At 41.8% G+C, this 15,179-nt stretch overlaps 1 protein-coding gene across 1 annotated transcript in view; it reads left to right on the forward strand.

The window, feature by feature from the left end:
• The window catches only part of FBN2 (fibrillin 2), a 220,154-nt gene that overhangs the window by 147,738 nt on the left and 57,237 nt on the right, over nucleotides 1–15,179 (forward strand). The window contains exons 21-31 of the mRNA XM_070465076.1: nucleotides 157–294; nucleotides 885–935; nucleotides 1,400–1,525; nucleotides 5,205–5,432; nucleotides 5,949–6,074; nucleotides 9,671–9,799; nucleotides 10,580–10,705; nucleotides 12,811–12,936; nucleotides 13,422–13,544; nucleotides 13,713–13,838; nucleotides 14,068–14,193. Of these exons, the coding sequence (XP_070321177.1) occupies nucleotides 157–294; nucleotides 885–935; nucleotides 1,400–1,525; nucleotides 5,205–5,432; nucleotides 5,949–6,074; nucleotides 9,671–9,799; nucleotides 10,580–10,705; nucleotides 12,811–12,936; nucleotides 13,422–13,544; nucleotides 13,713–13,838; nucleotides 14,068–14,193 (1,425 nt within the window). The remainder of the gene's footprint in view (nucleotides 1–156; nucleotides 295–884; nucleotides 936–1,399; nucleotides 1,526–5,204; nucleotides 5,433–5,948; nucleotides 6,075–9,670; nucleotides 9,800–10,579; nucleotides 10,706–12,810; nucleotides 12,937–13,421; nucleotides 13,545–13,712; nucleotides 13,839–14,067; nucleotides 14,194–15,179) is intronic.

The raw sequence follows: 15,179 nt of genomic DNA on the forward strand, positions 1-15,179 counted from the left end.
AAATGCATGTACACGTAAACGCGTCTAGGATATATAGAAGTTTTTAAGATAACTGTTTTGGTGTTTAATACTATCAAATAATGTTTTTGGTGTATAGAACTGAGTTATATTTTCTTCAGAGATGAGAACTCCCCGTTGTTTGTTATTCCTTTTCAGACAGCCTGAAAGGGACGTGTTGGCTCAACATCCAGGACAACCGCTGTGAGGTGAACATCAATGGAGCTACTCTGAAATCCGAATGCTGCGCCACGCTTGGGGCCGCCTGGGGCAGCCCCTGTGAGCGCTGCGAGCTAGGTAGGAGCCTGCCCAGTAGGATTCTGGGCTTCGCGTCGGAAAGCTTCCTCCTCAACTAAGCACCTCTTTCTCTATATATTTACCTAATGAGGAAGACCATAAGATCATTACCCTCCCTAATATGGTATCTTTTCTGGTAAAATGTATTCACTTCTTGAAATATGTGTTGGGTTTATCCTCTTATAAGCAGACCTTCTGAGTATTTTAGACAAGGAAGGAAGTCAACTAGAATTTAGGTGCTGGATGACTGTCCGTATCCTCCAGTATTCTTGTTTGCATGTGTCCCAGTAGAAAATGATCTCTTGTTCCTTTAAATCTTTTGTTTACTTATGATTCAGTTGACAGCATGAAAATTTAAAAAAAAAGGGAATTGTAGGGAAAATTATGAGAATCTCAATGTGGGTCAAAACTGATAAGAGTTACCACAGCTCCACTGAGTTGAACAAAGGCAGCTGGAGTCCTTTGCCTCTGAAACCCGGATTGTGGTTTTTATTTAGTTCAATTTTGATTCCATTATTCTGTTTGTTGCGCTTAGGACAGTTGTCTTTTCTTTTGTAATGTGGAAAAAAATGTGTCCTTCGTTCTCACAGATACAGCTTGCCCAAGAGGGTTTGCCAGGATAAAAGGTGTTACTTGTGAAGGTGAGTAGGTTTTTGAAAACATCGTGAATCTTTAGAAAAGTATTTAAAATTGACATTCTCTCCCATACTTTGGAGATAGTTATCATTCTCAAAAACCTTGGAATCTCAATAAAAATACTCTTATGTTGTCAACAAATGTTTTAGAATAATACTCTTAGGAAACAGCTTTGAGTTTCCCACTTCTCCTTTTTATGCTCTGGGGTAAATTTTCATCCCTCGCCTTTAAGGCATAGAGCAGCTGGCAAAGAGCTCGTCTCAGCTATGTTTTATGGACGAGCAAGGCTGTGGTAGTTTTCACAGCTGGTACCCAGGAGGCCTGGTAGCTTCGTTGTGAAATGTATCTGCTTAACTGAGGTAATAATCCACATTATTGCAGAATGAATATGCTATACAGGAAGTAAGATTACACCTGCTTTTTCTATCGGTGACATCTTTATTCCTCTGCTTGCTTCATTTCCCTGCAGACGTTAATGAGTGTGAGGTGTTTCCTGGCGTTTGCCCAAATGGACGCTGCGTCAACAGCAAAGGATCTTTTCATTGTGAGTGCCCTGAAGGCCTTACATTGGATGGAACTGGCCGTGTGTGTTTGGGTAAGATTCATGAACCAAGCATACATTTTCTTATTTTGGAGTGGCCTGACCAAATCTATTAGGTTGGTAGCTGGAAAACTTGCTTTAAATGAAATATTTTGGAGGAACTCACTAGAGAATATTTTTCAAATAGATGAATTTAAATGAAATGGGCTTCCTTGATAGCTCAGTTGGTTAAGAATCTGCCTGCAATGCAGGAGACCCCAATTTGACTCCTGGGTTGGGAAGATACCCTGCAGAAGGGAAGGGCTACCCACTCCAGTATTCTGGCCTAGAGAATTCCATGGACTACAGTCCATGGGGTCGCAAAGAGTCTGACATGACTGAGTGACTTTCACTTTCACTTTTCAATGAAATGGTTTCTGTGTAATACAGAAAATTGGGACTGCGCAGAAATTAATCTCAAAAATTCCTCCTCCCCAACTGAAAACTCTGAACCTATTAAATACTAACTTCCATTTATCCCCTCTCCCAGCCCCTGGTATCTATCCTTCTGCTTTCTGTCTCTGTGGACTTGACAGCTCTAAGTGCCTCATGTGAAAGGAATCAGATGATGTTTGTCCTTCTGTGACTAGCTCGTTTCACTTAGTGTGGTGTCGCCAGCGTTCATCCATGTTGTAGCATGTATCAGTATTTCTCTACTTTCTCAGACTGATTGGCGTTCCATTGCATGTATCTACCACACTTTTTTTGTCTGCTTACCTATTGATGGATACTTGGGTGGCATCTGCCTTTTGGCTGTTGTGAATAAGGCATCTATGAGCATGGGTGTACAAATACCATTATATTTACAAGTTTCTCCTTTCACACACCTGGCCTTGCCAGATGTCTCAAGTGTTAAAGAATCCACCTGCCAGTGCAGGGGATAAAGGAGATGTGGGTTCAATTCCTGGGTCAGGAAAATCCCCTGAGGAGGCAATGGCGACCCGCTCCAGTATTCTTGCCTAGAAAATTCCGTGGACAGAGGAGCCTGGTGGGATACAGTCCCTGGGTCACAGAGAGTCAGGCCTGACTGAGTGACTGAGCACCTGTGCAGTATATCCAGTGAGCTGCTCACTCCTGAGACACTTCTGTGAGCCTGGTGTATTTAAAAAAATAAAACTTACATGCACAAAAAAAATTTTTAAGTTTTTTTAATCAGATGTTTTAGTTCTGTTTAATCTTTTATACTGAGTCAACGTAATAAGAGAACTTATATGTTAAACATAGAAGAACAGTTGGAGACTCGTGTTTGAAGTTAACATTCACCAGTCCCTTGCAGCTATGCTTCTAGACAAGACAGTGGGGAAAGTCGTGGCAAAGTTATGTGGCTTCTGTGTGCAAACACTGACTGAGCCTGTCTCTTTACCATCTTCAGAGTTTAAAATTTTCTTAATGCTCCATTTTTTAAAAGATTGTAAATAAAGCAGCTCTATCAACATTGTATTACAGAAATGCCTAGTTGACTTTATTTATCAGTGTCATCCTTGACTAAAGCTAAGCTTCATGATTGAAAAAGAAACTTCTAATAATTCTATGTTGTCTCTGAACAATTTTTTATTTACCTAAGGAATTTTTTCCCAATGTGTTATGAAACAATAACTTTTTAGTTTGTAAAATAGCTTTACATAGGCTCATATTTGAAATTGAGTTTGTAGACAAATTGTAATCAATGGTAGTATTATAGTCCAAATCTTCAAGGTCTTTAAGTAGGTATTTTAAAATTATAAATTAAATAAGTGTTCAAATAATTATACATTTAAAAATATTCAAAAAGCTATATAGTAAATATTTTTAAATTATTATATTCGAAGATCTTTAAAGTATTTTAAAAGAAGATTTTTAAAATTCAGTTCACTTTAGTCACTCAGTCGTGTCCAACTCTTTGCCCATGAACCGCAGCATGCCAGGCCTCCCTGTCCATCACCTACTCCCGGAGCCCACCCAAACCCATGTCCATCAAGTTGATGATGCCATCCAACCATCTCATCCTCCATCTCGTTCCCTTCTCCTCCTGCCCTCGATCTTTCCCAGCATCAGGGTCTTTTCCAACGAGTCAGCTCTTCGCATGAGGTGGCCAAAGTATTGGAGTTTCACCTTCAACATCAGTCCTTCCAATGAACACCCAGGACTGATCTCCTTTAGGATGGACTGGTTGGATCTCCTTGCAGTCCAAGGGACTCTCAAGGGTCTTCAAAGCATCAATTCTTCGACGCTCAGCTTTCTTTATAGTCCAGCTCTCATATCCATACATGACCACTGGAAAAACCATAGCCTTGACTAGACGGACCTTTGTTGGCAAAGTAATGTCTCTGCTTTTTAATATGTTGTTTTTAAAATTAGCAGTAAAAAAAAGTAAAATAAAATTAGCAGTAAGTAAAAAGTTTGCATATCATACAGTTTAGTTATTATAATAACACAAATTTTATTTTAATTTAATTTTTGACAGCATATTTAAATTTGATGCAAAGTATGACTGTAAAATCACATGGAATTGTTTAGAAATATTCAAAGTCCAATAATAAAGAAAAGTTATTTTTGAAATTTTAAATTATCTCCAAAGTTTAGAAAAAAGTAAAGTACCTTTTGAAGATGACAATATAGTAGTACCAGTATGGCTTAAAACTCAACATTCAAAAACTGAGATCATGGCATCCGGTCCTATCACATCATGACATATAGACAGGGAAACAATGGAAACAGTGACAGGCTATTTTCTTAACTGCAGCCATGAAATTAAAAGACGCTTATTCCTTGAAAGAGAAGCTGTGACAAACTTAGATAGCATATTAAAAAGCAGAGACATCGCTTTGCCAACAAGCGTCCATTTAGTCAAAGCTTTGGCTTTTCCAGTAGTCATGTATGGATGTCAGAGTTGGACCATAAAGAATACTGAGCGCCACAGAATCGATGCTTTTGAGCTGTGGTGTTGGAGAAGACTCTTGAGAGTCCCTTGTACTGCAGGGAGATCCAATGGGTCAATCCTAAAGAGAATCCGTCCTGAATATTCATTGGAAGGACTGATGCTGAAGCTGAAGCTCCAATACTTTGGCCACCTCATGCAAGGTGCTGACTCATTAGAAAAGGTCCTGATGCCGGGAACTATTGAGGGCAGGAGGGGAAGGGGACGACAGAGGACAAGATGGTTGGATGGCATCACTGACTCAATGGACATGAGTTTGAGCAAGCTCTGGGAGATGGTGAGAGGTAGGGAGGCCTGGTGTGCTGCAGTCCATGGGGTTGCATAGTCGGATACAACCGAGCTACTGAACAACAGCAACAGTATGATCAAATAACTAATGAAATCAAATTGCCTTCAGTAACTAAATGATGCTATGTATGAATTTATATCACTGATTTTCAGTTACTAAAATTCTTAGTAGTAATATCACTGCAAATGATACCTTTGTAACATTCAAAGAGGATGTATTGGATTTCCTTCATCCTTATACCTTGATTAAATACATTTTGTCACTATTTCAATTTTGCTACAGTAATTCACTGTGGCTGTGGATGTGAGATAGTTTCAGGAAAAGACTTGCATAGGCAAATGGGAAATGTTCTGCAAACAAAAGAGAGAACCTGCTCTGATAGAACTGATACCAGTCCTGCCAGGGAGGGACTAAGCAGGTGATCCATATGTGAATGTTGAGTGACTCTTGACAGCTTAACCTCAATCTGTGGTTCCCCCTCCCTGTAGATATCCGCATGGAGCAGTGTTACTTGAAGTGGGATGAGGACGAATGCATCCATCCTGTACCTGGGAAGTTCCGCATGGATGCCTGCTGCTGTGCGGTCGGAGCAGCTTGGGGCACAGAGTGTGAGGAGTGCCCCAAACCTGGCACCAAAGAGTATGAGACCCTGTGCCCGCGGGGGCCTGGCTTTGCGAACAGAGGGGATGTCCTGACCGGGAGGCCATTTTACAAAGGTAACTGTCAGCAGCGCATGGGTCCCCCCACACTGAAGCTCACCTTCCACGTTTTCTGCGGCTTGATTTTGCTTTAAACGTTTGGTTCCCCACTGTATTTCCTCTGTTAGAACATACAACCTGCCTATGGCCCAGGAGCATAAATCCCCTATACAAGTTGGTACTGAAATGAAGACACTGGGACAGCTGATAACACTTTTTTTACATCCTTCTACTGTACCACTGCTTTTCTCAGCACAGCCTGATGAGATGCAGCCCTGATGTTGCAAAAAGTTCTCTGTCCCCCCTAAACTTTACAAAACAAATGGTCAGAAGTAAAGGGATCAGAACACTTCATTACAAATACAAACTCTTTTTCTGTGTGTAGCATCCGCGTAATCACTTAAAAATTTACCACCACCACCCCGTTTTCACTTGAGTACATTAATTTCCATCAAGGTAGGTTCTTAACTTAAAATGATGGACCTCCTCTCTGGTTTCGAGCAGCTCTTCATTCCAGCTCCGTTCTGCTTGTAGATATCAATGAGTGCAAAGCGTTTCCCGGGATGTGCACCCATGGGAAGTGCAGGAACACGATCGGCAGCTTCAAGTGCCGCTGCAACAGTGGCTTCGCTCTAGACATGGAGGAGAGGAACTGCACGGGTAAGCCTGTTCTTCTGTTGTCTTAGGTAAACCCTGCCTCTCTTTCTTTTGCTGTTTTGAAAGTACTGCTGCATGCATACGTACATCCCCTCCCTCGGAGGCCTCCCTCCCACCCACCGCCCGATCCCGCCTCTCCAGTTCATCACGGAGCCCCAAGCTGAGCTCCTGTGCCATACAGGAACTTCCCACGAGCTATTTATTCCACACGTGATAGTGTATAGATGTCAGTGCTACCCTCTGAATTCATCCCAGCCTCTCCTTTCCCATTTGCTTTGTAGCCTCGTGCACTTCTGAATGCTGTTCTCCCTTCTTCTGCCGCATGTATATATGTATACACACACACACATATATATCTCACACACATACACACATATCACACACACACACACACACATATATCACACACACACACACACACATATATCACACACACACGTATCACACAGTCCCAGTGTGGTTCTCAGTGCCCCTCACCACTCTGCATCTGGAAGGCACATCAGAATTTCTTGAGTGTGTCTGTGTGTGTGTGTGTGTGTATATATATATATATATATATATGTTTTATATATATATATATACTCTTGCAAGCACCTTTGCTAGGTTCAAAAATTATTTCTCCCGGTGCCTGTTCTCCTTGATCTCTGGCCAAACCTTCTCCGTGATTTTCGTCCCTCTTTCTTTTCATGCTGTGTCCCTCTCTCAATTGTCCTGTCATGATTGTGATGTTCCTTTTCTAATCTTCACAGAGTCTTCTTGCCTTTGGCATTTTCCAGAGTCGTCTGCTCTCTCCACATTCTGCCTCTCAGAATTGCGTCTGCCACCATGTCTTTTTGGATGGCCTCTGTCGAGCTGACTCCGAGGTGCTGTCTCTAGCCCTCTGTTCCTCCTGAGTTCCACTCTCAAATTTCTGACTTTCATCTAGACAGTTTCTTTTTTCATCTCCCTTTCTCCCACCCCGCTTCCTCTGTCTAGGGTCTTCTTTACATGTATTAATATTACCGTTTCACTCAGGATTGCAACCTAAGACTTAACTTAACCCCTCCCTCTCCCAACAGATAAGTGACAAGGTTTTGTATATTCTTCCATCAAAATGACAGTTGCAAGTATTTCTTCTACACTATTCCTGATGCAAGTTCAGCTTTTCAGGGCACAGACTTTGAGCAGAGATGAGCATGCTGGAATCTTATTAGGAATTGGTTTTGGGGTCAACGACCTGGGGAGGAAGGGAAAGGAAGCAGAAGGGGCCTGAAGGAAAAGTTAGGCTGTGATGCAGTCCCAGTGTGGTTCTCAGCACCCCCAGTGGCAAAGCTCTGCATCTTTCTGGAAGATCTTTCACATCAGAATTGTCTTGAATTAGGACATAGGGGCTTGGCGTCAACGTAGCTGCATGATGAATATTTGGGTACATCTACCCAGAGGAGGCTGTGATTGTGGGGAGCAGTCCTATTAGCTGAGGTTTCTCCTGAAGGTAGCCCCCACCTCGGGACTTTCTGGCAGCCACAGTCTCATAAGCAGAGGGCAAGGATGTGTGAATACTTCCTTTCTGAAGCAGGATCTGGGCAGCATCATAGTCTCTCCTACACTGCGGATTCCTCCAGCATCTTTCACCCCCCACCCTGTAACTTCCCCCAGTCAGATCCTTAAGTTTCATACCCACCAGGTTTTTCATGCTAAAAAAGTAGGGCTTAGATTGTGTAACTTCCCACAGAGCAACTTCCATTGACTCAGACCACCCTAGACCTGGATAAAGAAGCTTCTCCAGTTCTGACTGCTCTGTTTTTGGTGTGAAATCAGCCACATCATTTAATGACACTGAAACTTGCCTTGTTTAAATTGTTCAAGAGAGAAGTTTATTAACATCACTGCGGGGCTGTGGGCTATAGTGTGAAAGGACAGTGGGACATGGGTGGCTGCCCTTCTGCATAGCACAGAAGGCCCATCTACTGCTCCCCACACTGTCACCATAGTAACCATACCTGTCTTGCCTAAACTTGCATTCATCATCAGCCTCTCTGTAACCCTGTTCTCTCTGAAGTGCATTAATTTTCTTTACCTAGGCATTTTATCTCTTGACTTTCTATTTGTTCTACATCCTTAAAGTTAGAATTTCTGTGTAGATCTTCCAGGATCAATTCAAAAACCACCCCCTTCAGAATACTAATTATTAACAGAGAAGAGCTTATTATATGTACAGCACTCTGTATAAGACTAAAAAATGTCGATTCGCTTACTCCTATGAGACAGGTTCTAACACACGCCCCATTTTACAGATAAACAAACTAAGGCCCAGAGAAATTAAATGATTTCCCCAAGACCCTGCACCCAGAAAATGACAGTAGTGGGATCTGTATCCAGCTCTCTGGTTCCAGAGCTCAAAATCTGCACTGTGCAGCTCCCACCACATCACAGCAGCCAGAATTTGTCCCTCCTCTGCCATTGAACTTGTTCTGTGTTTTCATATGGTTCTCATTACCAGTTCCTAGATACTGGTAGATAAAAAATAAGGTAATTAGCATGCACATTATTTACCTGCTTAATTGAATCAATTGATTTTGTTAAGACTTTTGTTCAAAAGAAGGTACCTGGATTTTCAGGATATATGTCCTGCAATTGGGAAAATCAATAGAGAAACACCAAAAGCTGGGAGAAAGCTGGGACTGAGACCACCCTCTGCCCAAGGGAACATGTGCAAATTAGCTATTTATAAAATCCTGTGAGAGAAAAACTTTAAAATTCACCAAAATAAACATATGCTGGCAGTCACATTTTTGCCCCACTTGACAAAAATGGTTAAACAAGTCATATTTTCTTTTTTTTTTAAACAAGTCATATTTTACAGATACGACGACTATGTTGAAAATCTTGATTTTAGGAATGGGAGATTTCTCATAGAATCCTGTTTTTGAGAATACATGTGCTACTATTAAAGATTCTTATTCACTGTGCTGTATAAAAAGTGACAAACACAACAGCCCATCATTGTCCTTTGTTTTCAATTTTAAAATCAGATCAGTAGGCTCTTCCATCTAAATATTACACAAAAGCACGGAGCATGTTCCATGACCCTGCCTTATGTGTGTGTTCTCTGGCTCAGGGTTCAGTACTTGCATCCACCTCTGAAGCTGTCCCTGGGGCCAGCCCAGCCACCCCTGCTCAGAGGCAGAAGGCCTCACAGGCCCCCATCAGGGGTTGACATGGCTAGTACATCAGAACTAGCATGGCCTTTGGGTTGTGCATGGGACTCCATCTATGTGGCCACTGCTTCCTCATTTGCCACCTGCCTTGGTCCTCTCATACCACAGTTGCTTGTTTCATCCTTCTGTTACCATTTCTAAACCATAAAGAGAAATCCACAATTTCAGAGTTCTTAAAGGCAAAAAGACAGCACCTGCCCGTTGGCTGTGACAGTTTTGGCAGTTGGGGAAAGGAATGTGCCTGCAGCCCTGTCCCCATCTAGGGGATCTCCTGAAAACACATCCTCCTCCTGCTCACCCGATTTCTCCAGCACTTTCACTTAGAAGGCCAAATCTCTGTTCCTTGACACCTTCTCGTCTCACTCTGGTTTTTTTAAATTTCTTTTAAACCCTGTGGATTAGACATCGACGAGTGCAGGATTTCTCCTGACCTCTGTGGGAGCGGGATCTGTGTCAACACGCCGGGCAGCTTTGAGTGTGAGTGCTTCGAAGGCTACGAGAGCGGCTTCATGATGATGAAGAACTGCATGGGTAAGCCGCTCAGTTTTGGAAGCAGGTCTAGCACAGACTCGTTAGCGCGACCTTGGCTTGTCTCCGAGCTGTTAACAGTGTGTTTGGCAGGGAGCTGTGGCGAGAGAGCACAGATCTAAATGTCAGACAGGAAATCTGCTCCTCTCTAACTCTTAGGGAGCCCCAGCCTCTTGGCACCTTAATGGCAGAAAGATATTGAGGCTGAGTTCTGTTTATTTATAGAATCTGAAATCACCACAGACTACCTACTGAGCAGGAATTCACTTTAAATGTATGACATTGGATGTTGACCCCAAATTTATTTATTGTTATGAGAATCCCATCTTCTTTTCCTGACTTATGTGTTATTACACAAGCTCTTGGCATTGCCCACCTTTTAGCCCACTGTTCCATTTATTAGCAACTTTTAGGACTCACTTCATGGGATATACAAAGTGAGCAGTCTTAAGATTTTTCTATCACTTTGATTAGAGATAGAGACATAGGATGTCTGGAGTTTAGACTGATGAAATGCGAGCACTGTTTATTTTTTAACCTCTTGTGAGCCTGGTCATTTCATACAAGTAAATGCCTTGAGAGCTCACTGTCTTTCAAAGGAGAACGTGACACTTAAATCCACTAATCACAGGGAAAGCGAGGAGAACCTGATCCCATTTGGTGTTGACCCCGCTCCTGCATTTGAACCACCATGACCCCGATAATGACTCTTTCTCCCAGCCTGTGTCCGTGAACAGTGTTTCCTCAGAGTTCTTTAATGGCTCTCACGTTTTTACCTTTCAGACATTGACGAATGTGAACGTAACCCTCTCCTTTGTAGGGGTGGCACCTGCGTGAACACTGAGGGCAGCTTTCAGTGTGACTGCCCACTGGGACACGAGCTGTCACCATCACGTGAGGACTGTGTGGGTGAGTTTGTCTCCTCGGCACATAAACCCTCCCAGTTCAACCTGTAAAGATCATAAAGATCAGAGGTTTTTCTAGTGAACTGGTTTGGGGCATATGAAATCTAGCTGATTAAAATTTGGGAGTTCAGAGACCACACATCTGGAGTCAGGCTGTGTGTCTTTAGAGAATGCTTTGGTGATGCACTCAAATGAGTGGCATTACCCCTGTTCCCCTCTTTTTTGTTACCAGCTTTCTGGAAGGGACCCTGCCTTGTGTCAGGCCTTATAGTTCCCTCCTCCGGGTCGGCTGGATAAATCAGCTCCTGTTGGAGGGGCTACTCCCTGACAGATCACCTGTGAGCACACCTGTGCACAGAATCCACCCTATGCCCTGTGTCTGTCATCACAGGGTCTGCTCACCTGCGTGTGAGCACATGCGCTCCCTCCTGCCCGCTCCTCACAGAAGCCCTGAGGCTTCCCTGGCCCTGAGCTCAGCAGGGAAGGGGGTGTGATAAGAGAAGACCACCGCTGGTCCTGAAGCAGTCCACAGGCCTTAAAACGTTGCCTTAGCCAGGAAACATTTTCTTCACAGGAAATCTTTCTTGAAGGTGTAAGCAAATGAAACAGTTTAAAATAAAGCAGATCCCACACTCCCAAATAAAAGCATTTGAGCACATCCCTGTCTACACCTGTCTATTTATAACCCATATTTATATCATTGGGCCAATGATTAGGTGAATCTTAAATCATAGACCAGGCATTTTATTTACTTTTTAAACTTTTAATGTTTTTACTGAAGGAAAGAGTCTTTAAATTTTATAGAGCTTTACAATTTTTAAAAGTTTTGCATATGTGCTTTCATATAATCCCATAATAACTCTTTTTTTATCCCACCCCTATTTTGCCCCTCCCGTCTTTCTTCTCCCCACTGCTGACCACTAATTTGTTCTCTGTATCTATGAGTCTGCTTCATTTTTCAAAGTCATTATAAAAAGGTGAATTTAAAGGTTTTAATATTTTAAATTCCACATTAATAATAGTACAAAAAGGTATTTCACACAGATAATTGCAGAATATTTATTCATATTTGTGATACTAGTGACTCAGATATGTTTCTTAGTTCAGAAATTTATTTTGCTAATTAATTTTCATATTTTTAATGAATTTTTTATGACTGGATTTTATAGCTGAAAAAGTTTCCCTCAATGTTATAGTGTACATTATAAGATATGTATTTTTGCATGTTCAATAAAATATTTCGTGACTATGAACATAAATCTATCACATCATCCTCGTGATCTTGAGAATTCAAAGTGAATTTCTTGTTATATCTGATTTTTTTCCTAGATCATGTTTGACAGGTAACTTGTGTAAGGAATGTCTCTCTACCATTTCCTTGCTCTTCTATTTTTGCATTATTAGTACTAGTTTCTTCCACAGATCTTTTCAGGAGTGTTTTTTTTCAAGATATCTGCCCATCTTATAATAGTTAGCTTATTTGAAAGCAGTCAATATAATCTGTAATCCACCTGTCCAGGCTCACTAAACACAATGCCATGAAAACTTGAAAAATGAGGGCCCTGTTTCCAGCCCCTCTGTTCTGTGGAACCAGCCGTCTTCCCTCCGGAGCCGTCATGTTATTTAGACAACAAGTGACCATCCTGTTAGGACCAGCTGAGCATGCGAATTCATACATTAAGTATCATCCAGCCTTATTTCTGGCATGTGCTAAGTGGAGGGGGTCTAATGTGGTACTCACTAGCCACATGTGGCTATTTAAATTTGATTAAAATTGAATAACGTTAAAAATTCAGTTCCTTAGTCATACTCTCCACGTTTCAAGCCCTCAGTAACAGCTACACATGGGGCAGCATGGATGTGAAACAGTTCTGTTAACATAGAAACTTCCAGCGGACAGTGCTGTTGTAGATAGAACTAGGAGAAATATAGATTGTTGCAGCATTTTCTTTAAATTTCCCCAGGAGATCATCTCACTTCCCCCTGAAGTATTAATAAATAAAACCCTTTGGATAATGACAAAGCCCATTGCTCCAGTGCAGCATATTCTTGATAGTTTAAAATGACGTCGTGATTTCATAAACGTTAATTCTGTGTATCTTTTTATAGATATTAATGAATGCTCTCTGAGTGACAATTTGTGTAGAAATGGGAAATGTGTAAACATGATTGGAACTTATCAGTGCTCCTGCAATCCTGGGTACCAAGCCACGCCAGACCGGCAGGGCTGTACAGGTAAGGAGTTCAAGGAGATCTGGAACTTGTATTCCTCAAGTCAGCCTAGGAGTGCTTCTGGTACTGAATATATAATGAAGTCGATGGGAGTCTTTTGTCCTGAAAGTGAATCTTAAGTATGGGGCAGATCTCTAAGATGCCATGGTTTGGTGGTTTTGCAGAGGAACCTCTGCTTTTAGCCTAGAAAACATCCTATATTTCTGTCTATGTATATTTCATCTTAATGTGTTTCTGACTTCTTTAAGCATAGGTTAGTAGAACTAAATAAATGTCAAATGAAACACTGTCTAAAAGGAAATGAAAGGAACTAAGAAAGACTAATGGTACAGTGATAAATCAGCATGAATGAATGGGGCGGGGGGTAGGTGTGGAGAGAAAATCCAAAACTATTTAAACTTTATCTGTTTAAAAAGAAAAACTCTCTTTAAAAAAAAGGGGGAGGGGAAATAGCTCTGACAAGTAATGTGGTGGTAATGTTTTCACAGATATTGATGAGTGCATGATAATGAATGGAGGCTGCGACACGCAGTGCACGAATGCGGAAGGAAGCTACGAATGTAGCTGCAGCGAAGGGTATGCCCTGATGCCAGATGGGCGGTCATGCGCAGGTACAGAAAGGAAAATGCTCAGACTGTGTGTGCATGTGTGTGTCTGGTTAATTTTATCGTACGAATCTGGCTCCAGATATTTTGAGTGAAACTGGATGGAAAAAAAAGATACGTGAGCTTAATCAAAGCCGTTCTTGTTTTCATTTGATGTTGAATTTGTGTCATCAGATATTGACGAATGTGAGAATAATCCTGATATCTGTGATGGTGGGCAGTGCACCAACATTCCTGGAGAGTACCGTTGTCTGTGTTACGACGGCTTCATGGCTTCCATGGACATGAAAACCTGCATTGGTGGGTATCATGTGAGCGAGATAGATATTTATGTCCAATATGCACACACACATACATACACATAAGAAGAGGCTTTTTTGGTTATTTTTAAAATCTGGGTCCTGCAGATATTAGACATTATATTTGAAATTTTGCTTGTATATCTCAATATTATTCTATTCATTTTTTAAAATAGCTTTTTAATCTATGGAATGAATGCATATTAACCATGGCATTGAAAATTTTCTAGACGTGAATGAGTGTGACTTAAATTCCAACATCTGCATGTTCGGGGAATGTGAGAACACCAAGGGCTCCTTCATTTGCCACTGTCAGCTGGGGTATTCAGTGAAGAAAGGGACCACTGGATGCACAGGTAGGTGTCAAGCTTGTATCCCCTGGGTTCCAGCTTCTTGCATTTCAGAGGTTAACCTGCAAAACCGCTTGTTCCCTGGAATGTCTTGTGCTTTCACCCACGTCGGGTTGTAGCAGTAATGTGATGAGAAACGCCCAGAGCGCATGTGATGTGTTTGGTCCTGCCCTGTGATAGATGAGCATGATCTGAGCCGCCGAGCCACAGACCTCACTCTGAACGGGCTTGGACGCAGAGTGGGAGGGTGGGTGTAGAGTGTGGCCCCATGGTTCTCACGTGCTCTCGGGGCAGCATTCACTTTCTTAATTAACCTGCTGCCCCAACAGGAGATACATGTAAAAGAAGGAGCACCAGAGGACCTGGAGGAAGCTTGGTTGTCGCCAAGTTTCACAGTGCTTTTAAACTAACAGAAATTAATCTAAATGTTATATTTAGACTCTTTTTCTTCCTTTCTTTCCCTCATCTTTTCCTTTCTTCTTTTCTCCTCTCTTTCCATGTGCTTTTGCCTTCTTTTCTCCCTACCCAAATTTTCTCTTTTTGCCTTTGTTCTTGGTTCATCCCACCCACTTTATCTCTTACTCTCTCTCTACTAAATAATTTCAGTTTTCTAAAAGAGGGGATGGGGCTTGAAGTCCCAGGGTCAGTTCTTTGGGCCAGATATCCATCGCTGCTCAAGGTTCTTGTAGGGGTATTTTGCTCAAGCCAGGTGGTAAGTGACTTAGACTGTAGCCCAGACCTTCCTTAAGCCTACACCTGCAGAAAAGAGCAAATAAGGAAAGAACTCTGCATGTTCATAAATGTATATGTGTACACATACAACACACACAAGGCACTGTATACATATACTGATAAGCATCTGGTCATTTTCCAGAAAACATTTCCAGGGGATATTTTTGTATATTGTGGCTGGCAATTTCTTTCAGGGAAGGCCTTGTTTGACTTGGATCATGCACTTCCAGATTCTGCTGGAGTCTAAACATATTAAAAAT

Source organism: Odocoileus virginianus, chromosome 3, assembly GCF_023699985.2.
Source record: "Odocoileus virginianus isolate 20LAN1187 ecotype Illinois chromosome 3, Ovbor_1.2, whole genome shotgun sequence".
Lineage (NCBI taxonomy): Eukaryota > Metazoa > Chordata > Mammalia > Artiodactyla > Cervidae > Odocoileus > Odocoileus virginianus.